We start from the raw sequence: 21336 nt of genomic DNA, 5'->3' as shown, positions 1-21336 counted from the left end.
CTCGCATCCTGCTTCTATTTCCTCCTTTAGTCCATGCCTGGATGGAGTTCTGAGCTACTGACTCCTCTTTGGCCCATCCCTAGCTTCTGTGGACAGTTGGAGTGAGACGCAGTAGAAGAAAGAGATCTCTATCTGACTATGTTTGTCTGTCTCCTCTTTTGCTTCGCAAATAAAAATTAAAATAAGCAATTCTAAAGACCCTGTTAATACCTCAGAACACTTCTAGAAATTTTTATCTTTGATTAGATTTATTTCATCAATTTGCACATTTGGATATTCAGAATAGGCATAGCAGATACTTATTGAACAGTTTCCATATAAATGCTAAACTTTGTAAGAATATCAAAGCTTATATGCTCTAAAACATTTCTGATTACCTTGGGAAGATATTCCTGACATATGAAAAAAAATCAGTGAAGCAGTTTTAAAAAAATTATTAAATATGTGTCAGGCATTATGCCACAGAAGCTTATGGTACTGTTTGTAACCCTGCTATTCCATAGTGGAGCACTGGTTCAAATCTGAACTCCGTGCTAATGTGCCTGGGAGATGGTTCAGGTCCTTGGGAGATTCCTGGATTCTGACTCAGACTTGCCAAGCGCTAACCATTGTGGCATTTCGGGAAAATTAGGAGAGTGAATCAGCTAATCTCTTTCTCTCTCTCCTTCTCTGCCTTCTGTGTCTTTCAAAAAATAAAAACATAAACAAAACTTTTGCAAGCAAGAATTTTAGTAATTTTAATAATGTTGTATTAGTGTGGACACAAGGTTAAAATACTAAATATGTATGAATGTAATGGAAAATTTTTTGATCAATGAAATTCACTTTGTGTGGCTGCTATTTTTTAACTCCCAGTATCTTCAAGCTTTTCTCATAACACGGAAATTTCAAAAGGCATATTATTTTTGTAGGTAAATTTTTAAGATGTATTTATTTTTATAAGAAAGACAAATTTACACAGAGAGAAAGAAATGACCCCAATGGCCGAAGCTTAGCTGATCCAGAAATCAGGAGCCAGGAGCTTCTTCCAGGTCTCTCACACAGGTACAGCATCCCAAAGATTTGGACCATCCTCCAGTGCTTTCCCAGGCCATAAACAGAGAGCTGGATGGGGAGAAGTGTAGCAGTTAGGAAATGAATCAGCAATATGGGATATGACTCTTGGATGTAAAGAATTAGCCAGTTGAGCTATTGCACTGGCCTCTTCAGGTAAAATTTTTAGGAAGACTTTTCTAGTTGCAGTTTTTGTCACTGATTCTGACATCATAAATCTTTCTCTGAAGTATTTTCTATCTGAAAGCAAGTGAAAGATGTCAAATACTTAAGAAAGTCCCAATTTGTTTTTTTTTTAAATCTGTAGAGCGTCTTACTTTTTGTGTTTTAGTTGCAAAGTATATAAAAACTAGGATAATCTTGCCTTGAAAGTTATGTAAGAAGGCAGGCATTTGTGCAGTGGTGAAGACGCCGTTGGGATGCCCACATCCTTGACAGTTGCCTGATTCCATTACTGGTTCCACTTGCAATTCAGCTTCCTGCTCATGTGCACCCTGGGTGACAGCAGACGCTGAGGTTCCTGGAGACGTACAGAAGTCAGAGCTCTTTGATTTAGCTTGGTTGCTATGAGCTTTTGAGAAGTGAATCAGCAAACAGATTTTTCTCTCTCTTTCTCTGCCTCTGCATTAAATTAAGGCAAGTAAGTAATTTTTTTAGGTTTAAAAAAAGTAATTCTGTGCTCGCTTCAGCAGCACATATATTTTAAAAAAGTAACTCTGAGACATACCTTAGGCTTGAGTTCACTTTGCTTGTAATGTTTAATATTTTATTGTCATGTATTTTTCCATTATATTTTTAAGCTTTTTACCTCATTTCGGTGGTTTCCCATTTCTGATTCAAAGGAATCAATTTTTGTTTGCTGTTTTTTATATATCATCACTGTCATTCGCATACTTTAATGAAATGGGGAGGAGAGAGCAATGAATCAGTCCTACTTTACAATTGACTACTGACCATGACTTTTTTTTTAGTTTGTGATTCATTTTTTTTTAAAATACACTGTGTAAGATAGAAATTGTCTTGGAAATCAGTGATGTTTCAGCAGAAAGAGGAGTGTACTCTAGCCTTAGGTTTAAAATAGGGATTTCAAGATATTTTGCAAGTTAAGATTACATAAAGATTTGATTTGGTAGGTTAAAAACTATATTGCTTTAATTTGAAAATTTAAATATCATATGCATCATCATATCCACGATTTTATTCGTAGGCAATGAAAACTACAAACAAATAGCAATGTGCGTTCTTTACCACATCAGCATGGATGACCGCTTTAAATCAATGTTTGCATACACTGACTGTATACCTCAGGTAAGTGGATTAAGTGCTCCGAGACAAGCATGTAAGAAATACATACATTTTACCATTTTCTCTAGATTTCTCAGGTATTATCTGTAGAAAGATGCAAATATGTTTCTGTTATCTCAGACGCAGAGGAAGCATTTGACATGTGATGCACTCCCTTCTTTGTCCTTAAAAGCTAGTAATGCACTGGAATGATATTGCATGTATTATTCTACAAATTGCCTTATTTATTTAATAGGTCATTAGTTTATTCATGGCATCGAATAGTCTTTAAAACTTTTAAGGCATGTATAATATTCTGTTTGTACCATAATTTAAATACTACTAAATAGAATGTTAACATTTTCCAGTTTATCACATTTAAACATACATAAGCAAATGCAGGCAAATAAAAATAGTGTGAATATTAATGTGGAATGGAGATTCTGTTATGAATGCTTATCTACACCTCTTAATTTCTCTATACTTAGAATTTCAAAAAAGTAGAATATTTTAAAACGTGTGAATATTTTTGTCATTGACACAATTTTACCAAATCATCTTTTTAAGACGGTATAAATTTATATTTCCAACTAGCATTTCAGTTTTAATATTACTAAACTTTATCATTTCTGTAAAAGATGTAATGTTTCAATGTTCTCTTTGTTTGCACTTTATAAATATTGATGAGACTTAACATTATGTTTCCCATTTTCTAAGCTCCACTTTTCTATTGACACATTAAGCTTTTTATATTCATAAGAAAATCAATGTGTATAATACCTTTACACTGTCAGGTTATAAATATTTTCTAAGATTATCATGTGACTTTTAGTTCATTGATGATTAATTATATTAATTTGTATTTCTAATAGTAAAGCATTTCATCAGGTTTTTTGTCTTCATAGCACATATGTAAAAATAGATCTATAAATATACACATATAATGCATGGTCTTTTACACCTAAGGAATGTTTATCTATAGATTTGCTATTGTTTCACTAATCATTTTTAAGCCAATTTAAGCATCTGATAATTGGCTAAGCCGCTTTTCAGTGTGACCTCTTTTTTTTATAAAATGGTTATCTAAAAAAGTAGATAAAGTAAAAATTGCAACATATATAATACAAAATAACAAAAAATGCAGGAAAAATATGATTTAAGGTCTAGAAGCATGTTAATTCATACTCAAATCTTTCCCTTAAGACTCTTAATAGACATTTCTTTCGTAGCCTAAGATGAATTACTGATTGTGTTACCTGAAAAATAATATACCATGTAAAATATACCAGTAAGAATATACCGGTACTTCCGTTTCTTGACTCTGGCCATCCATGCTATTCATCCCAAGGTAGTAAGATAGCGCTCAATTGAATTCACTACTCCTGAATTTTAAAAGGAATTTAAAAATTGTTAAAACCTAAAGAACAGTTTCTTATCATTTCACATATGGAATAAACTGATAATGCTTGTTTATAGAAAATAGGCATCCCTTGAAAAAATATGCAGCACATCTCTGACAAAACAGGGCTTCTTCTAGAGATAACGCGTGTCAGGCTGCAGCCAATGCAAAGTGTGATCAAACTCTTTGTCAAACAAGTTCTCAATAAAAGAGTAGCCACGTCAAGGGGAGATTACAGGTGATTTACTGCGGTCTCGCACCATATGTTCTAAGGTTTCTGCTTTGCAGTTTCAAAGAGTGTTCCTGTTCTGATCCCATTTAGTGTCAGAACTTCATTTTCTACAGGATATGAATTGGAAAGCAGCCAAAAAAGAATAATATTCTTGACTACATTGGCTATTTTTGTCCAGATACAGATTGTAAAGAGAATAAATAAAGGAAAAATGAATGCATATCAAGAAGGGATTAAAAAAGAAAGCAAGTTATTTTGAATATGGAATTCTCCTCCTATTATCAGAAGCAAGAGCCTCTTGGGTTACTTTTTGAACATTTTTATTATTACAGGTTAGAGGTTTAGAAGTAGAAAGTTCTCCCATACCATTGCAGGGAAGTTATACATATTTCCTTGCCAGTTTTCTGAAATCAGATGTCTCTCACAGAGTTTTTAATATATTCATCATCTACGTTTCAAGAACAAAATTTTCTGAAAGTCATTGATAGAATTTTGCGGGTTTTTTTTCCTTTATGCAGTTACAGCTATTATGATATTATGATAATGGTGAGGTTATTTTACTAAGTGATGAGAATTTCCTGAAGCTTTCAGCAGGAGGAGGAGGTATTTTGAGAAAGCCAAATGATATTTTTAAATGTGTTTGCTCCTAAATTGACATCTTGGTTATAACTTATACCTAGCAGTACAAAATTTTAACATGCTTAGGAAAAAGTTGGCAAAGCTTTATTGCCACTCAGTACCAGATTTTTAAAAAATTATGGAAAGTAAATAAACAGTTAAGTGAAATTTCCAAGTTTCTTTTGCAGGTTAAAAACCACATGTCCCTTTCACAGCTATTTGTCACTTAATGGTTATAATGCCTGTAAAGCATGAAACTCGTTTGTGACAAAAACTGATTAATCTGCTTACTAAAGAAGTCCAGAAATGGGATTGAAGTATCTTATGGTTAATACAGTGTTCTGATCTTTTTTAAATTACGCACATTAATTTTTATTCAGTAAAGGACTTGAAGTATTGCACATGACTTTCTAAAAGAGAAACCTAAAATGACTTTGAAGGTAGGAAATCAGTAGCTCAGTATCATTTTTCAGTGATAGCAGAAAGTTTAATATGAGCATATTCTTTATGTTTTAGGAAGTAAATATATATAAAGGAGCTTTATAAACTGCAAATCACCATACAAAACTTAGATACTCTTAGTCAGCTATCAAGTAGTATGTGTCATCTGTAACCATTCATAGTCCATTTTAAATACTACTTTTCTTCTGTGTGTTTTGTAAGATTAAGCTGTAATTTGAGCCTCTTTTAGAAAATATTTAGCATGCCAACTAAATGGTTTTATGTACAACATTCCTCATAATCTGTATCGATATTAGATTGCTTTCCTTTCTTTGTTCCTTGATGCTTATAATTAGTCAATGTGTTATGAATATCTTCCCCTATTATGTTATTACCCTTAAAATTTGGGGGGGGAGGGGCATGTCCTGCCATTTTTCTTATGCGACTTTAGTGGTTTCAGTGGATGGGTTATTTAAGCATATTTGGGGATAACCAGGAATTAATGGTTGTATTCTAATAATAGTTTAGATTTCACATTAGCAGTTCATTGTTACTTAGACCTGTAAGATGCATGTTTTGTTTAAATGGGTGCAAATGCCATCCAGATGCATTTAAAGTATCTACTGGTAAGAAAACGGCCAATCAGCATACATGGTTAGGTAGTGACGTCATAGTGTTATTTAATATTTTAACCCAAGAGCAGTGTGCAAGCGTCTTGGTAGTAATCCACATGTTTTCCACCGTGGTTGTCCTATTTGGCCTGTCTTTGATCTGTATGCCTCTTTTAGCTGAATGCTGGTAAACGTCCTTTCTGACAGCCCTCTTTGCTCTTGCCTGCCATTATCTGCTGAAGTTCAGAAACCAGAACATCACTTCAAACAGGAGAGTTAGGGAGTAGCCAGTCAGAAGAGATTCCTGAGGCATGCTAAGTTCTGGCATAATCATTCAAAGATGTTTGGGCAGGGGAGTGGGGGTGGGTGAGGTGTATATGAATGCTGAGAGCTGTGGGGGTTGGCCTCTGGTCACTGGTAAATAAGTGAAGTCAGGTGCCAGAGAGTCTAGACACAGTGATTTCAGCCGTGAGTCTTGGTATCTGATACCCAACATGGGACTTGTCTGATTGAACACTGTTGCTTCTTCATTGCACAGGCCGAAGCCTTTTTGGTGCTTTCCTGTTAAATTAGTAAAAGATGACAATAGATATAGTTAAAATAGAACAAATCTCATTTTAATATTTCCTAGTTGTCAGCAATTGCACTCACTTTTGAAGTGCCATGGGTAGCAAGCAAATTAAACCTATAGTATTACCTGTAGAGTTTGAGCCCAATTATTTTAAAATTTGAATGCTACAATTAAAACTGAAGTGTTTCTCTTTCTCATTATAAAAAATTAATTCTATATCACAGTACATTCTACTTGAATTTATTCTTAATTTCCTTTGATTTTGCAGTGGTATTGAGCAATTTTTTTAAACATCCATTATTTTTTTAAATGGTTATCTTATTTCTGTATAAGATTTAACTTGGAAATTACTATTTATAAAATGCTTAACTTCTAAATAGATTACCTGCAACCCCATTTTTCAGAGTAGCTTCAAATACTTCCAATGGTTAAGTTGAAGTAAAAATTTTTATTAACAATAAATATTTGCTTTCCTTTGAAGAATTACTGAATGTAGCAGATTTTCATCCTTGTGAAGTTTCTTATTCTCAGTTAAAATAGAAAAAAAAATGTACATTTTGAATTACACTAAGAAAACCATACTAATTAATTAGAAGACTACCCTCTACATCTTTAATTAGTTATAAGTTTTATCACAAATTTTATTTATAATATAATTAACTGGCAGGTGATAGCGAGATTTAAGTACATATGCAATAAATAAGAATTATTTTGTTCTGCCACATGCTCCTTTTTTCCTTGAGCACTCTGCAGTGTTGATGATCTTTTATCAAGAACTTTCACTAGTCACATAATTTGTGATTGAAAAACTGCCCTCTAAGAAAGGGCATGACCACCACTCACCTGCTATCATTTTGTTGTTTTCAGCATACAGATCAATGCTTTTCTTGAACTTTTACTTAACAGTTTTAGTGCTACTGTGTTTTTAATTTTGATTTCCAGTTGTTCATTAGTAAGCAGTAGAATATGATTGAGTTTTGTATGTTAATTATTATCCTTTTTGAAACTCAGAAATCATCTGGAGCTAACATAAAGAGAAATTTTTAAAAGACATATCAGGATGGCGGTCTAAAATACATCTGGAAGGGGTCACTGTGTTAGATTCATGAAGGCATGTTATTCTAAAAAAGATATTACCCCAATATAAAAGAAATTTTAAGTGATAAATATTAGAATTCATTTCAACATGTTACTGGTAACTTAAGAAAAAACATTTATGTACTATATACTTAAGCTAATTTGGTGGTAGATCAGTGAGAGAAACTAGCTTCTTTAAGCAGTTTAACTCAGCACAAGACAGCTTCACTCCCCTTTTTTATAGCAGTATCATCATGACAAATCTAGATTACTGCTGAGTGGCAAATGTGGTCTACCCTTTCCTTCTTGCCTTTTTGAATACTACTTTTAAGGCTCTCACTAGCAGAGTTATTTTCTTACTAGCAGTGTTATTTTCTCTAATCATACCATGTCCAGATTCCTGGATCTGAACTATAGCTTTGTAGCTTTAGCTATCAACCATGTATGACAATCCTGAATCAGACCTGCAGTCCAGTCGGTTTATTTGAACTCAGTCCTGCAGTCATATCTCCCTACTACTGAAAACTAGCTATGTTAGATTTATTATGTGTGCAAATTAAGCTTAATATGTCTTAAAACAAAATCACTATCTTCTCTTGAATGTTTTCTTCTATAGTTTCCACCATGCATGTCATTGTTCAGTGCAGAAACCTGGGGAGTCTCTTACCCTTCTCCTTTTCTCACATGCAAATTGTTGTTACCTACTTCACAGCCCAGCCGGATCTGTCTTTTACTTTCTCAGGTTTGCCTTCCTTTTCCCGATCATTCTTATTTTATTTCAGTTCTGTTTCAGAAGAATTGTGTTCTTTTCTGTGTTATGTGATCTTTGCATAAAGAATTTTCTTTACATCTGTCACTGCAGTTGATATTTTATATTTGATACTGAGTAGCCAGTAGTTTTAAAATTTATTCAGTTATTTATAGTTGAAATCTTGCCAGTTTTATATATTATAATAGAGATCATATTACACTATTTCCATCATACAGTCTAAAACATTGTAATATACTGTTTCTGGTATTTGTTTTTGAGTAAAATATGACCTGTGCTTCTTACTAGTTAATGAAGATGCTCTTTGAATGTTCAGATGAACGAATCGACTTAGAACTCATTTCTTTCTGCATTAATCTTGCTGCTAACAAGAGGAATGTGCAACTTATCTGTGAAGGTTAGTGCTTTTGAGTTTCATAGGTTGTTTCATCAGGATACAGTGATTGGCATTTGTAAGCTTAGTACAAACATTATGGACGACAAAATGGTGATTCCTCAGAAATCTGAAAATAGGGCCAGTGTTGTGGTGCAGTGGCAACCCATATGGGCACCAGGTCAAGCCCTGGTCGCTCCACTTTTGATCCAGTTCGCTGCTGATGTGCCTGGGGTAGCAGCTGATGATGGTTCAAGTGTTTGGGCCCCTGCACCCTGATGGGAGACCTTGTGGAAGCTGGTACTCCTGGCTTCCATCTGGCTCATTCCTTGCAATGATGGGTTATCTTCCTTTATCCCTTTCCTTCTATAATGCTGTACTTCAAATAAATAAAAGCTAATGTTTAAAAAAAAATCTGAAAATTACTGTATGGCAGCCATCCTACTCCTGAAAATTTATTCAAACAAAATGAAGCCAGCATATGATAGAGTTATTTGTACTCCCGTGTTTATTGCAGCTCAGTGCACAATATCTAGGATGTGGAATCAACCCAAATTCCCATCAACTGATGATTATATAAAAGAAATGTGGTGTATACTCTATAGAGTACTACTAACCCATGAAAAATTCCTTTTTTTTGCAACAAAGCAAATGCAACTGGAAACCATTATGCTTAGCACAGTCAGTTCCATGAGACAAATATCATACAAATATCATGTATTTTCTCTGATATGCTGATACAGAATACACAAAAATATGTAACAATGAAACACTTTTTTATCATTTGGTTAGTTATTAGCCCTTTTCTATGCTCTTTTGTAAATGTGGTTTTTCTGCTTTTTACTATTTTAATATGTTTAGTAGTGCACTAGACCTATGATTATAAAGTAGACTGAGAAGTTATGTTTTTGCAAAGATTAAAGAAAATGAAAAAAGAAAGGAGGGGAATTGAGGGATAGAAAGAAAGAGATGGAAATATGGTTATCTTCTTAGGATTGTATCTATAAAAACTATTCTGTTTGTATTAGAAAAAATGAAAGTGTTAAAAAAGGAACAAAATAATAATCACAAGGTAGAATATATTTTAAAGCCTATTTTTCGATAGCTATAATCCTTAAATGCCAGAATATTCCTACATCATGAAGGAAGGCAATTATATCTTTAATCACATTTTATAAACCATAGTCTTTTAGCTTTAACTGAAAATTTTTACAGGTTTAATTTATTAATTTTTTTTTATTATTTTTTTTTATTGGAAAGGCAGATATACAGAGAGGAGAGACAGAGAGGAAGATCTTCCATCCGATGATTCACTCCCCAAGTGAGCGCAACGGGCCGATACTATGCCAATCCGAAGCCAGGAGCCTCTCCGGGTCTCCCACGCGGGTGCAGGGTCCCAAAGCTTTGGGCCGTCCTCGACTGCTTTCCCAGGCCACAGGCAGGGAGCTGGAAGGGAAGCGGGGCTGCCGGGATTAGAACCGACGCCCATATGGGTTCCCGGGCATGCAAGGCGAGGACTTAACCACTTGCGCCACCGCGCCGGGCCCTAATTTATTAATTTTAAAGGCAGAGAGAGAGAGAAGCACAGAGAGCAAGAAAGAAATTGTCCATCCACTGGTTCACTACTCAAATAGCCACAATGACCAGGGCTGGGCTAGGCAGAAGCCAGAAACCAAGAGCTGTCTTTTGGGTCTTCCCCATGAATGTAGGACACAAGCAGGTGAACCATCCTTTGCCGCTTTCTTGTCACATTGGCAGGGAGCTGGGTCAACACGCAGAACAGCAACAACTCAAAAGAGCACCCGTGTGGCTTGTCAGCACTACAGGTGGCAGCCTAACTAGCTGCATACAGGTTTGTCTGTTGCAAAGGAGTGATAACACAGACATTCTGGGTTATTGTTGCCATATTGTCTTCATAGAAGGACCTGTGTGCGCCCCATTGTGACCCTGGGTTGATATCGGGTGGCCGTTCTCCTTCCTCGGGTACTGGGATGGTCGGCTAAGTAGAGTTTCTCCCCTCACCTCCCCCATTCTCCCAGAAAGGAGAAGAAATAGAAAGTTTGGGATAAAAGAATCCCTTGCAATGGTGGTATTTCAGACTTTACTAAGTAACTAGTTTTTTTCCTTATTTGAAAGGTAAGTAATACATGTTCATTGTAAATAATCATAATTAGATTATAAATAATGTACAAATAAGGAAAGGGGAAAAAACTTAAAACTTTATTCCTGCCCTCCAAAGAGAACATAGGCAAAATTGTGACATAAACCTTATTTGTGTATGTTGAAATAAAGATGCGATTCTTCTCTCTACATATTGTGAGGTATGTTAACATCACTTCATGTGAGTGAGCACTTTTCTTTTTTTTTTTTTTTTTATTGTTGCTTACATTATATTATGTAGTACAGTTTTTTTTTTTTTATTGTTGCTTACACTGTATTATGTAGTACAGTTTTATAGGCGCTGGGGATTCCCCCCACCCCTCCCCATATCCCTCCCCCCATGGTGGATTCCTCCACCTTGCTGCATAACCATAGTTCAAGTTCAGTTGAGATTCATTGCTTGCAAACACATGCCTAGCATAAAGTTCAGCGTCTTATTGTCCAGATAAGTTCAGTGGCCTCTTGGGGAGACCTTCTATGGTCTGAAGATAGGTCTAACAGAGTAAAGATCCAGTCAGTTAAAAGCCCCAACAAGGCCTCAGTATCATTATACAACATTATGGAATTAATTGACATAGTATTGGGTAAACAATATGTTAAAAATAATGCAAGTTCCATTCTTCGAAACATCTGGGTTGAGACAGTATCAATGACAGGTTCAAAAAATAACAAACAACCAAACAAAAAATTACAGGTTAAATCAAGGCAAACATGTGGTATCTAATCTTTTGGGATTCACTCATTTCCCTTAGCATTATAGTTTCCAGTTGTGCCCATTTAGCCACAAAGAACTGCATTTTGTTTTTTTTAATAGCTGAGTAGTATTCCATGGAGTAGATGAACCAAAGCTTTCTTATCCAATCTTCTGCTGATGGGCATTTCGGTTGCTTCCATGTTTTCGCAATTACTGATTGTGCTGCAATGAACATAGGGATGCATGTTGGTTTGTCGTAAAACAGGTGTTTTGGATATATTCCTAGGAGTGCTATTGCTGGGTCATATGGTATGCAGATTTTGAGTTGTTTGAGTGTTCTCCAGACTGATTTCCATAAAGGCTGTACCAATTTGCAGCTCCACCAGCAGTGGAGTAGGGTTCCCTTTTCCCCGCATCCTCGCCAGCAAGCGTCGTTGGTGTTCTTGTTTATGTGGGCCAATCTTACTGGTGTTAGGTGGTACCTCATCGATGTTTTAATTTGGATTTCCCTTATTGCTAGGGAGCTGGAACATTTTTTCATATGTTTGTTTGCCATTTGGACTTGTTCCTTTGTGAAATGTTTGCCCATTTCCCGTGCCCATTTCTTGAGTGGCTTGTTTGTTTTGGTTTTTTGGTTGTTTTGAAGTTCTTTGCATATCCTGGAAATTAGCCCCCTATCGTCTATATCGTGTGCAAAGATCTTCTCCCACTCTGTGGGTTGCTTTTTTACTTTGTTGATGAGTGAGCACTTTTCTGAAGCAGTTATTAGTAGTAGCTGTGACATTCTCCATTAAAGAATTTTGCCTATTTTGGAGACTTAATTTGTTACTACTTATTGTCTGTTACAAGCAGAGTTAGTCTTTCCCTGAAACTTTATATATTTCCATGTTTACATTTTTAGGATGTAGTTTTAAAAGTACAGTTTTTCTAGGTTACAGTGGATATGTCAGGTATAAAAAAAGTGATTCTGTTATACAAAGTTACAGAAACAGATAAAACTAACCTATAAGAAAAAAAAAAGGAAGAAGAAAGGGAAAAGAAGAAACTGGTTTTATGTAGGTAATAGGATTGACTGGGGGGGAGCACAAGGGAACTTAGCAAAGTGAGTGGAAATAATACAGTATGTTGACATGTGAACACACTTATCTAAATTCATCAGATTCTGCACTTAAAATTTATGCTTTTATGGGTTATAAAGTGGTTTGCTCTGTTTTAAGAAGTTGATGAAAATTATTATTATATTACTTTAACCTTCATTGGGGCAATTTTCTGTTTTGTGTCAGGAAATGGGCTAAAGATGCTTATGAAGAGGGCTCTGAAGTTCAAAGATCCATTACTGATGAAAATGATTAGAAACATTTCCCAGCATGATGGACCAACTAAAAATTTGTTCATTGTAAGTATAGCTCATTGGCTTTCTGTCTGTCCGAATAGAGATTTAAGTTTTGCTGCCAGCACAGTGACATAACAGTTTGATCCTCCAGCTGCAGTGCCAGCGTGTCATATAGGCACTGGATTGTGTCCCAGCTGTTCCACTTTCAGATCCAGCCTCGTACCTATGGCCTGAAAGCAGCAAAGAGTGGTCCAAGTCCTTGGGTCCCTGCACCCACTGGAGGCCCTAAAGAAGCTCCTAGCTCCCAGCTTCAAACCTGCCCAGCTCTGGCCATTGTCATCATTTTGAGAGTGAATCAGCAGATGGAAGATCTCTCCCTTTTGTCTCTTCCTTTTTCTCTGAGTCTCTGATTTTCCAAGTAAAATGAACACATCTTTTTAAAAAGGAATTTAAGTTTTAAATTGCTACATTCGGAAAAGCAGCCTTTTTGGGTCTCTTACCAACTGTTAATTCTTGAACACATTTGACTCATAGCTGTGAACTTCCTTCCTATTGCAAGACTTAGATATCTCAGCCACGTTTAGTGTTGCTATTGTTCTTCTGTGATTCTTATCCTAACTCTACACCCCAAGAGCCATTTTGCCTTAAACCAGCTCATGCAAAGGCTCTGTTAGCAGTTTGATAACAGATTATCAAAACAAGATAATCACATTTGATATTTGATTTTTTTTCCTAGGGTTTAGATTATCGCATTGGTTCTTACATATAATATTTTACGTTTATTTGTTTTATTCAGGATTATGTTGGGGACCTTGCAGCCCAAATCTCTAATGATGAAGAGGAGGAGTTTGTGATTGAATGTTTGGGAACTCTTGCAAATTTGACCATTCCAGACTTAGACTGGGAATTGGTTCTTAAGGAGTACAAATTGGTTCCATATCTCAAGGATAAACTAAAACCAGGTCTGTGCTGAGTATTTTACTTTTACGCAATTACTACATCGTTTGTCTCTTGTGGATACGGCTGCTAAGACTATTTTGTGTTTATCATACCTAGGCAAAACATTTTCTTCCCACGATTGTGTTCTCCCACAGATTGGTCACTGTGACTCTTTTTGCTTCTGTTTTTCCTTAATATTGTTTTCTTAATATTAATTTATTTTCACTATCCTGTCTTTCTTGCTTTTAAAATTTTTAAGAATATTACCTTTTGGGCCCAGTATAGTGGCCTAGCAGCTGAAGTCCTTGCCTTGCACATGCCAAGGTCTCATATGGGCACCAGGTCCTGTCCTGGCGGCCCCACTTCCCATCCAGCTCCCTACTTGTAGCCTGGGAAAGCAGTGGAGGGCAGTCCATGGCCTTAGGACCCTGCACCCACATGAGAGACCTAGAAGAAGCTCCTGGCTTCTGACTTCAGATTTGCTCAGCTCTAGCCATTGCAGCCACTTGGGGAGTAAATCAGCAGATAGAACATCCTCTCTATATCTCCTCTTCTCTTTATATCTGACTTTCCAATAAAAAATAAATAAATCTTTAAAAAAGTTTACTTTATTTAAATTACCAAATAACATCTCCTCTTCTATACATACAACCATACAAACAAAATTATTTGAGCCATTGAAAATTAATCATATTTTTCTGTATCTACATTGGTATCCATTTGCTTTTTCAAGAATTACTTTCACTTTCCTCTACTGCTATTCAATAGCATAAAATCTCATGAATGAAAATGTAAAGTTGGAAAAAAACAAATCTCCTAAGTATGTCAAGAATTCATAGGAATAATTTAATAGCCTTCATGATCATTTCTGCATACTCAAACTTTGGTAATACGTATCAATTTGAAGCATGACCGTTTCCTGACAGCTTTCCATGGTTTGACTTTCCTAGGAGCTGCAGAGGATGATCTTGTTTTAGAAGTGGTTATAATGATTGGGACTGTGTCTATGGATGACTCTTGTGCAGCATTGCTGGCCAAATCTGGGATAATCCCTGCCCTCATCGAATTACTTAATGGTAATTTACTTTATTTTCATGTTGGTATGTAAAAGGGTTTGCTTATATTCTTTTACTATAAAATATTGATTCTGCACTTGTGAATACTTCCTGTATCTTTTATACTATGTGTGTGTGTGCATTGTGTATTAATTATAATAGAACTTAAGTATAACACACAAATATGCAAGGCTCAGTACATTTTGTTTTCTTTTTTCTTTCCATTTTTATGGACTTATTATTTTTTATGATACAATTCCATAGGCTCTGGGATTTCCCTTACTCCCTCTCCAAGTCCCCCACCCCCACTGATTTCCCCTATTTTATTACAATAGTGTAGTCCTTCATAAGCAGTCATAAGTCCATTGTTCTGCTAATAAAGTGTTCCCTGACAAGGCTCAGTCAGTTTTCAAAGTGAGCTCACCTATGTTATTATTACCCACATAAAGAAATAAAACACGACCATCATCTTAAAAGTGTATCCCTTTCCCATCTTCAAATGTGCTTTTCTCAATTTTGAACTTTACATGCATGAAATATTATTAATTTTTCCTACATTATATTTTGAGAGTCATCTCCTTAGAATACAGAAATGTATTCATTTTCATTATTATATATTATACAAATGTAGAACTATTTATTCTTTCTACTATTGATTGATTATACAGTTAAGTTTTAGGAGGAGGAGGAGAAAACTTACTTTAAATAGAACCCCAGTTAACATCCTTAAACCTCTCATTTGGTGAACATATGTACTCATTTGTGTTAGACATGTACCTAGGATTAGAATTACTGGGACAGTATTTGCCTGTGTTTGGTTTCTGTAAATGTTGTCAGTCTGTTTTGCCAAATGTTGGTCCCAGTACAATGTAGAAGCAAATGTTGATATCTGGATCACCAGCAACCCTGCGGATTGTCAGCTCCTTTCCTTGCAGCCTTTCTGTAGTGGCACCTTCCTGTACTTTGTTTTTGCATTTTCCCTAATGTCTAAAATGTCAAGCACGTGTTTGTATTTAGTGACCATTTAGGTATGGCCATTAAAATCAAGTGTCTATTTCAAACTTTGCATTTTTTTATCTTTTGAGGTTTTTTTTTATTTTATTTTTAAGTTCTCTAATGTATTGAACTTTAGTCATCTGAAGATAAGAAAACAGTATTTAAAGTACTCCTTCTCAGAACTGTATTATGTATGCATTTTCTTTGGCACACCCATGTCACAGCCGTACACTTTCAGATTAACAACAATGAAAGAGAGGTTAGGTAATAGGGAATGAAGGTAAAGGCATCGTACTTAACAGAGCAGGAATAGAAACTAAGTTGAAGCAAAAAGATTTCTGTTCGTGCTGCTTCAGTCAAGGGAGCTGAGACAGTGAGCCAGCAGAGCCGGTACACAGTGCTGTTATATTTCTATGTCATCCAACATGACATTACCACAGTCCCAGAGACTATATAATATTCTCATTAAGAAATATATAAATTCTCAAAACTAAAACGTTGTCGAATGAGGAAATACTATACCAAGCTAGTAATGAGAATAATGGGAAGATTTTAATTGGAAAATAATCTTGCTGGGGCTAGCGTGATGACATAACTGCTAACCCTTCCCTTACAAATGCCGGCATCCCATAGGAGCACCAGTTATTGGCCAGCGACTCCTATTTCAATCCAGCTCCCCACTTGTGATCTCAGAAGCAGTCAGGACAGCCCAAAGCTTTGGGGCCCTGTACCCAGGTAGACACGGAAGAAGCTCCTGGCTCCTGGCTTCAGATTGGTTGAGCTCTGGTCATTTTGGCCGTTTAGAGAGTGAACCAGTGGATGGAAGATGTGTCACACTATAAATCTGCCTTTTAAAAATAAACAAACCTTAAAATGGAAAGAAAGAAAATAACCTTTGAATTGAAATTTAATTCTGGGAGCAGTGCAAATTCCTCCAGTTTCTTAGTGGACATGGTACCATAATCTTTCCTAAAAGGAAATTACCTCCTGAAGTTTTTCAATGTATTTGTTAGTTTTATTCAGTCTGCTGTATTTGGCTATGCAGGTTTCCCATTAACACTTACTGAAAAGACTCTCCTTTCTCCAGCGTGTGTTTGTCAAGAGTCTGTTAGCTGTGGATGTGTGGGTTCAGTACTAGAATCTATCCTATTCCATCACTGTTCTGTTCTGTTTTTGTGCTGATACCATAAAAAACTTTGTTAGTGTAGCTCTGTGTTATGCATTGGCATCTGATGTAGTGATGTGGTGATGCCAACAGCTTTGTCTTTTTTGCTCAAAACTGCTTTGGTTGTTTAGGTAGTTGGTGCTTCCATATGAATTTTAGGAGTTTTTCCCTACTTTTTAGATGAGTGTCATTGGTATTTTGGTGGGAATTATAATAAATGTGTAAAAAAAAAATTTATAATAATGAAAAATAAATCAGTTCAAAATGGGCGAAACTAAGGTATAAAAATTGAATTTTATAAAACTGTTAAGACAAAACATAGAAGAAATACATTAATACATTCATTCAGGCAACAACTTTTTGCATAAGAAATCAAGAGTACAGGGCAAGAAATGGAATTATGTCAAAGTAAGAAGCTACTGCACTGGAAAGAAAATAACCAATAAAATTAACAGCCAGCCAACAGAATGGAGTAAATATTTGCAAACTCTTCATCAGACGAAGGATTCTGTCGAGGCTGTATCAGGACTATGGGGCCAGTATTGTGGCCTAGCAGTTAGGCTAACACTGGCACCAGCATCCTGGATCGGCACTGGCTTTATCCCTGGTTGCTCCACTTCCAGTCCAGTGCCTTGCAAATTTGTACCAGGAAAAACAGAGGGAAATGGCACCAGCATTTGAATCCTGCCATCCAAGTGGGAGACCTAAAAGGTGTTGACAGAACCTAGCCTTGGCCTTGCTTAGTCCCAGCTGGTGTAACGGGGGAGTGAGCCAGTGGACAGAAGACTCACTCTCTATCTCTCTCTCTCTTTCTTTCTCCTTCCTCCCTCACTCGTTTCCTCCCTTCCTGCTTTTCCACTACCCTTTGGTCACTCTGCCTGTCATAACAACAAATCTTTTATTAATCAAAAACACTTGACATAAACCCAAGCAATATAATTAGTAAGCGGACAAGAAGAAATGCAGATGACCAATAGACACGCATAAAAATGATCAAAATCAGGAGTCATCAAGGAAATGCAAATCCATACCACAGTAAAGTATTATTTCACTCCAGTTTAAATGACTGTTATCAAAAAGCTAAAAAAAAAAAAACAGATGGCAAAATTAAACAAGCATGTGAAAAGGGAAATTTAATGCACTGTTGATTTGAATATGAATTCATGTAATCATTGTAGAAAATTACCTGGAGATTTGTTAAGAAGCTAAAATCTTTCTACCAGTTGAGCCAGTCATTCCAATTCCGGGTACATATACCCAGAGGAAATAAAATCAGCAAATCAGATACAATGCACTCATGTTTAATGCAGCACTACTTAAAACATGCAGGAGATGGAAACAGCCTAGGTATCTAGTGTTGAATGCAAAAGCAAGTAAAATATGATATGTAATATATGTTGAAATATTATTCAGCCATAAAAAGGAAGTTCTAAGTTTGCAACAAGATAGAATGTAATATGATTTTGTAGCAAAATAACTAATACAGAAAGATACACCTACTGACTGTTCTCTGAGATCTAGAAATTTTAAAAAGCTATGTTAAGGGCCAGCATGGTTAATCCTATGTTCTGTGGCACAAGTATCTTGTATGGGTACCAGTTTATGTCCTGACTGCTCTACTTCTGATCCAGCTTTCCACTTAGCTTAAGAAAGCAGCAATGGGTGACCCAAGTCTTTGGACCCTGCAGCCATGTGAGAGACCCAGAAGCACCTGGCTTTTGGCTTTGGACCAGCGCAGCTTGGCCATTGCAGCCATTTGGGGAGTGAACCAGCTGATGGAAGACCTTCTCTGTCATTTCTTCTGTCTCTGTGAAAGCTGCCTTTCAAATAAAATATAAATATTTGTGGAAAAAAAAGAATGATATTACCTTAAACTTAGTGATTAAAAGAGACCACAAAAGGTGTAGCATGGGAGATGACATAAAAGGTACTAAAATAGATTTAAAAGAAATCTGTTATTTTTAGTGTCCCATACCATGATGTGGCAGCTATAATTCCCAATAATGTATTGTAAATTGTATTGAAAAAAGCTGGGTGAGAGGAGCTCATAGTCTCCAAACACAGGGAAAGGAAAGGGATGTAGGGATGTTGCCAGCATGGTTTGAAGTATTGTACTTCATCCCATAGAGCTGTGTGGTTATTACATGTTAATCAGTAATTTCAAAACGAAACTGAAAAGAAAAGAAATAAATAAACAAAATTTTAGCCTGGTGCAACTCTGGCAAGTTGATGAAAGAAATCCTTTAGGAAAGGTGGGACTTTAAGAGGCCAGAGTTTTTTCCACAGAACTAAATGGATGGTCTGTTGACCTAGAAGTCTAACATGCCAATAATTAATAGCAAAATACACTGTTAGTGACCAAATTTCATAACCAGTACTTAAAATTACATTCTGTAAGTAATTGTATTCTTGGCATTATACATTCATCAGTGGACGTCAGCTGGTCAGATATATTATTCTTAGCTTTAATTACATATACTCCTTTTACAATATAATTACTTAGATTGGAGTAAAATTGTTATTTTTTAAATATTTGCTTTTATTTTAATAGCGGATTTACATAGAAGAGAACAGAGAAAGAGAGATGTGTTGATTGACTCCCCTTTGGAACAATGACCAGAGCTGGGCCTGCCCAAAGCCTGAAGTCTTGAGCTTTTTCTGGGTCTCTCACGTGGATCTGGGAGCCCGAGGACGTGGGTAGTCTTTTGCTGCTTTCCCAGACACGTTATCAGGGACCTGGATTGGAAGTGAGCAGCTGGGACTGGAACACCTGTATGGAATGCTGGCACAGCAGGCAGAGGCTTAAGCTAGTACACCACGTCACTGGCCCAAAAATGCTGCTTGTTTTATGCTTTCTGTAAAATTTTTAAAAAGATTTTATTTGTTTGTTTATTTGAAAGTCAGACTTAACAGAGAAGAAGAGACAGAGACCTGCAATCTGCTGGTTCACTCCTCAGTTAGTGTCAACAGCTGGGGCTGGGCAACATACGCCTAGGTGCCAGCTGCTTTATCCATGTCAACCACGTGGGAGGTAGACTTGAGTCATCTTCCACTACCAGAGAGAGATGAATCAGAAGTGGAGCAGCCTGGTCTCGAACCAGCAACCATATGGTTTATTTGCTGCAACACAAATGCCAATCCCATAGTTTTCTTTTTGTGTTTCATTCCATTCAATCAAATGCAATGCCTTCTTATAAAAGTACAATTTCTGTCAAAAACTTAAAACTTGAAAGATGGTTCTGTAAGTATGTAAGATCAACAAATCAGGGCCTGGGTGCAATGTCTCCATTGGCTATTCTTCACCTTGCAAATGGTAGGATCCCATATGGACACTAGTTTGTGTCCTGGCTGCTCCACTTCCCATCAAAGCTTCCTGCAAATGGTAAGAAGCTCCTGGCTTTGAATCAGCTCAGTTCTGGCCATTGCAGCCATTTCGGAATTGAGCTAGCAGATGGAAGATCTTTCTCTCCGTGTTTCCTTCTCTCTCTAAATCTGCCTTTACAATAAAAATAAATCTTCCTTAAAAAAAAAAAATCAACAGATCAACGTTTGAAAAACAAAACAGAACCAGATTTATTTCACAAATTAGAACTTTCTGAAAAATTCTAATGTAAACAAAACAAAGTGATGCTAAGTGTGACTGTTTTACATTAGGATCATAGAAGTTACTGAATGTCAGCAGTGTTTCTATCTATTGATGAAAGTGAATACATATGGATACTGTTTCTGTTCTACCCCAGTCTTGTCCCTCTGTTCTTCCTGGGTTACTACCTAAGCTTTCCATGAAGGTTTGTTGTTGTTGTTGTTGTTGTTGTTTTAATTTCTAGCTAGTAACACATAATGTTCTTTTTTCAGGCTTCCCATTTTTCTTTGTATTTCAATGTAACACAACAATAATCTTTATGAACTTTCCACACTGATTAAGGTTGTGAATTGAGACACTGATGGCGTGTTACCTGCCTCTCAACTGCTTTTTGTACTTTACTTAACCTCCTTGTCACTTTTAGTTTTCCCCGCTTCTCCACGACACACGCCTCAGTGTTCTCCAATTTGGTATATAAACATAGTATTCTTTCATTTGAAATTGTGTTTCCTTTCATTTAGCTCAGCAAGAAGATGATGAATTTGTGTGTCAGATAATTTATGTGTTCTACCAGATGGTTTTTCACCAAGCAACCAGAGATGTTATAATCAAGGAAACTCGTATCCTTTCAGTATTTATGTTGCGATAAGGACATTTCATGTACTCTGAAAAGATATCTTGGTTTATTGTCTTGCAAGTGTGGAAATTATGCAAAAAAAAAACCTGAAAATGAATTTAGAAGTAAATTGTTTTCCATAAAACTATTGACCCCAATTCAACATAAGGATACAAAGAGAATAATCCATTAAGTCAGGTTGTGATTCAAAGAAACTTATTAACAAGCTTATCAGTAATCTCTGACATAGCGTAAGCATGGGATGCTCTTAGGCCTGTTCTTGATCCTCTTGTCTTTTTTTACGAAGGAATGGACATCAGTCCCCATGACTGCAACTACCAACTATAGGCTACATATGTTATATCTT

General features: G+C 36.1%; 1 protein-coding gene across 2 annotated transcripts in view; it reads left to right on the top strand.

Annotated features, from left to right (window-relative positions):
- Nucleotides 1-21336, top strand: part of KIFAP3 (kinesin associated protein 3) — a 136961-nt gene that overhangs the window by 56880 nt on the left and 58745 nt on the right. For both annotated transcript variants that reach the window (XM_040986822.1, XM_040986823.1), the window contains exons 11-16: nt 2261-2361; nt 8344-8452; nt 12566-12678; nt 13412-13577; nt 14505-14630; nt 20875-20973. In XM_040986822.1, the coding sequence (XP_040842756.1) occupies nt 2261-2361; nt 8344-8452; nt 12566-12678; nt 13412-13577; nt 14505-14630; nt 20875-20973 (714 nt within the window). The remainder of the gene's footprint in view (nt 1-2260; nt 2362-8343; nt 8453-12565; nt 12679-13411; nt 13578-14504; nt 14631-20874; nt 20974-21336) is intronic.

Source organism: Ochotona curzoniae, unplaced genomic scaffold, assembly GCF_017591425.1.
Source record: "Ochotona curzoniae isolate NIBS_2020 unplaced genomic scaffold, NIBS_Ocur_1.0 contig_4558, whole genome shotgun sequence".
In the NCBI taxonomy this organism is placed as follows: domain Eukaryota; kingdom Metazoa; phylum Chordata; class Mammalia; order Lagomorpha; family Ochotonidae; genus Ochotona; species Ochotona curzoniae.
This window is presented reverse-complemented; position numbering and strand designations above follow the sequence as displayed.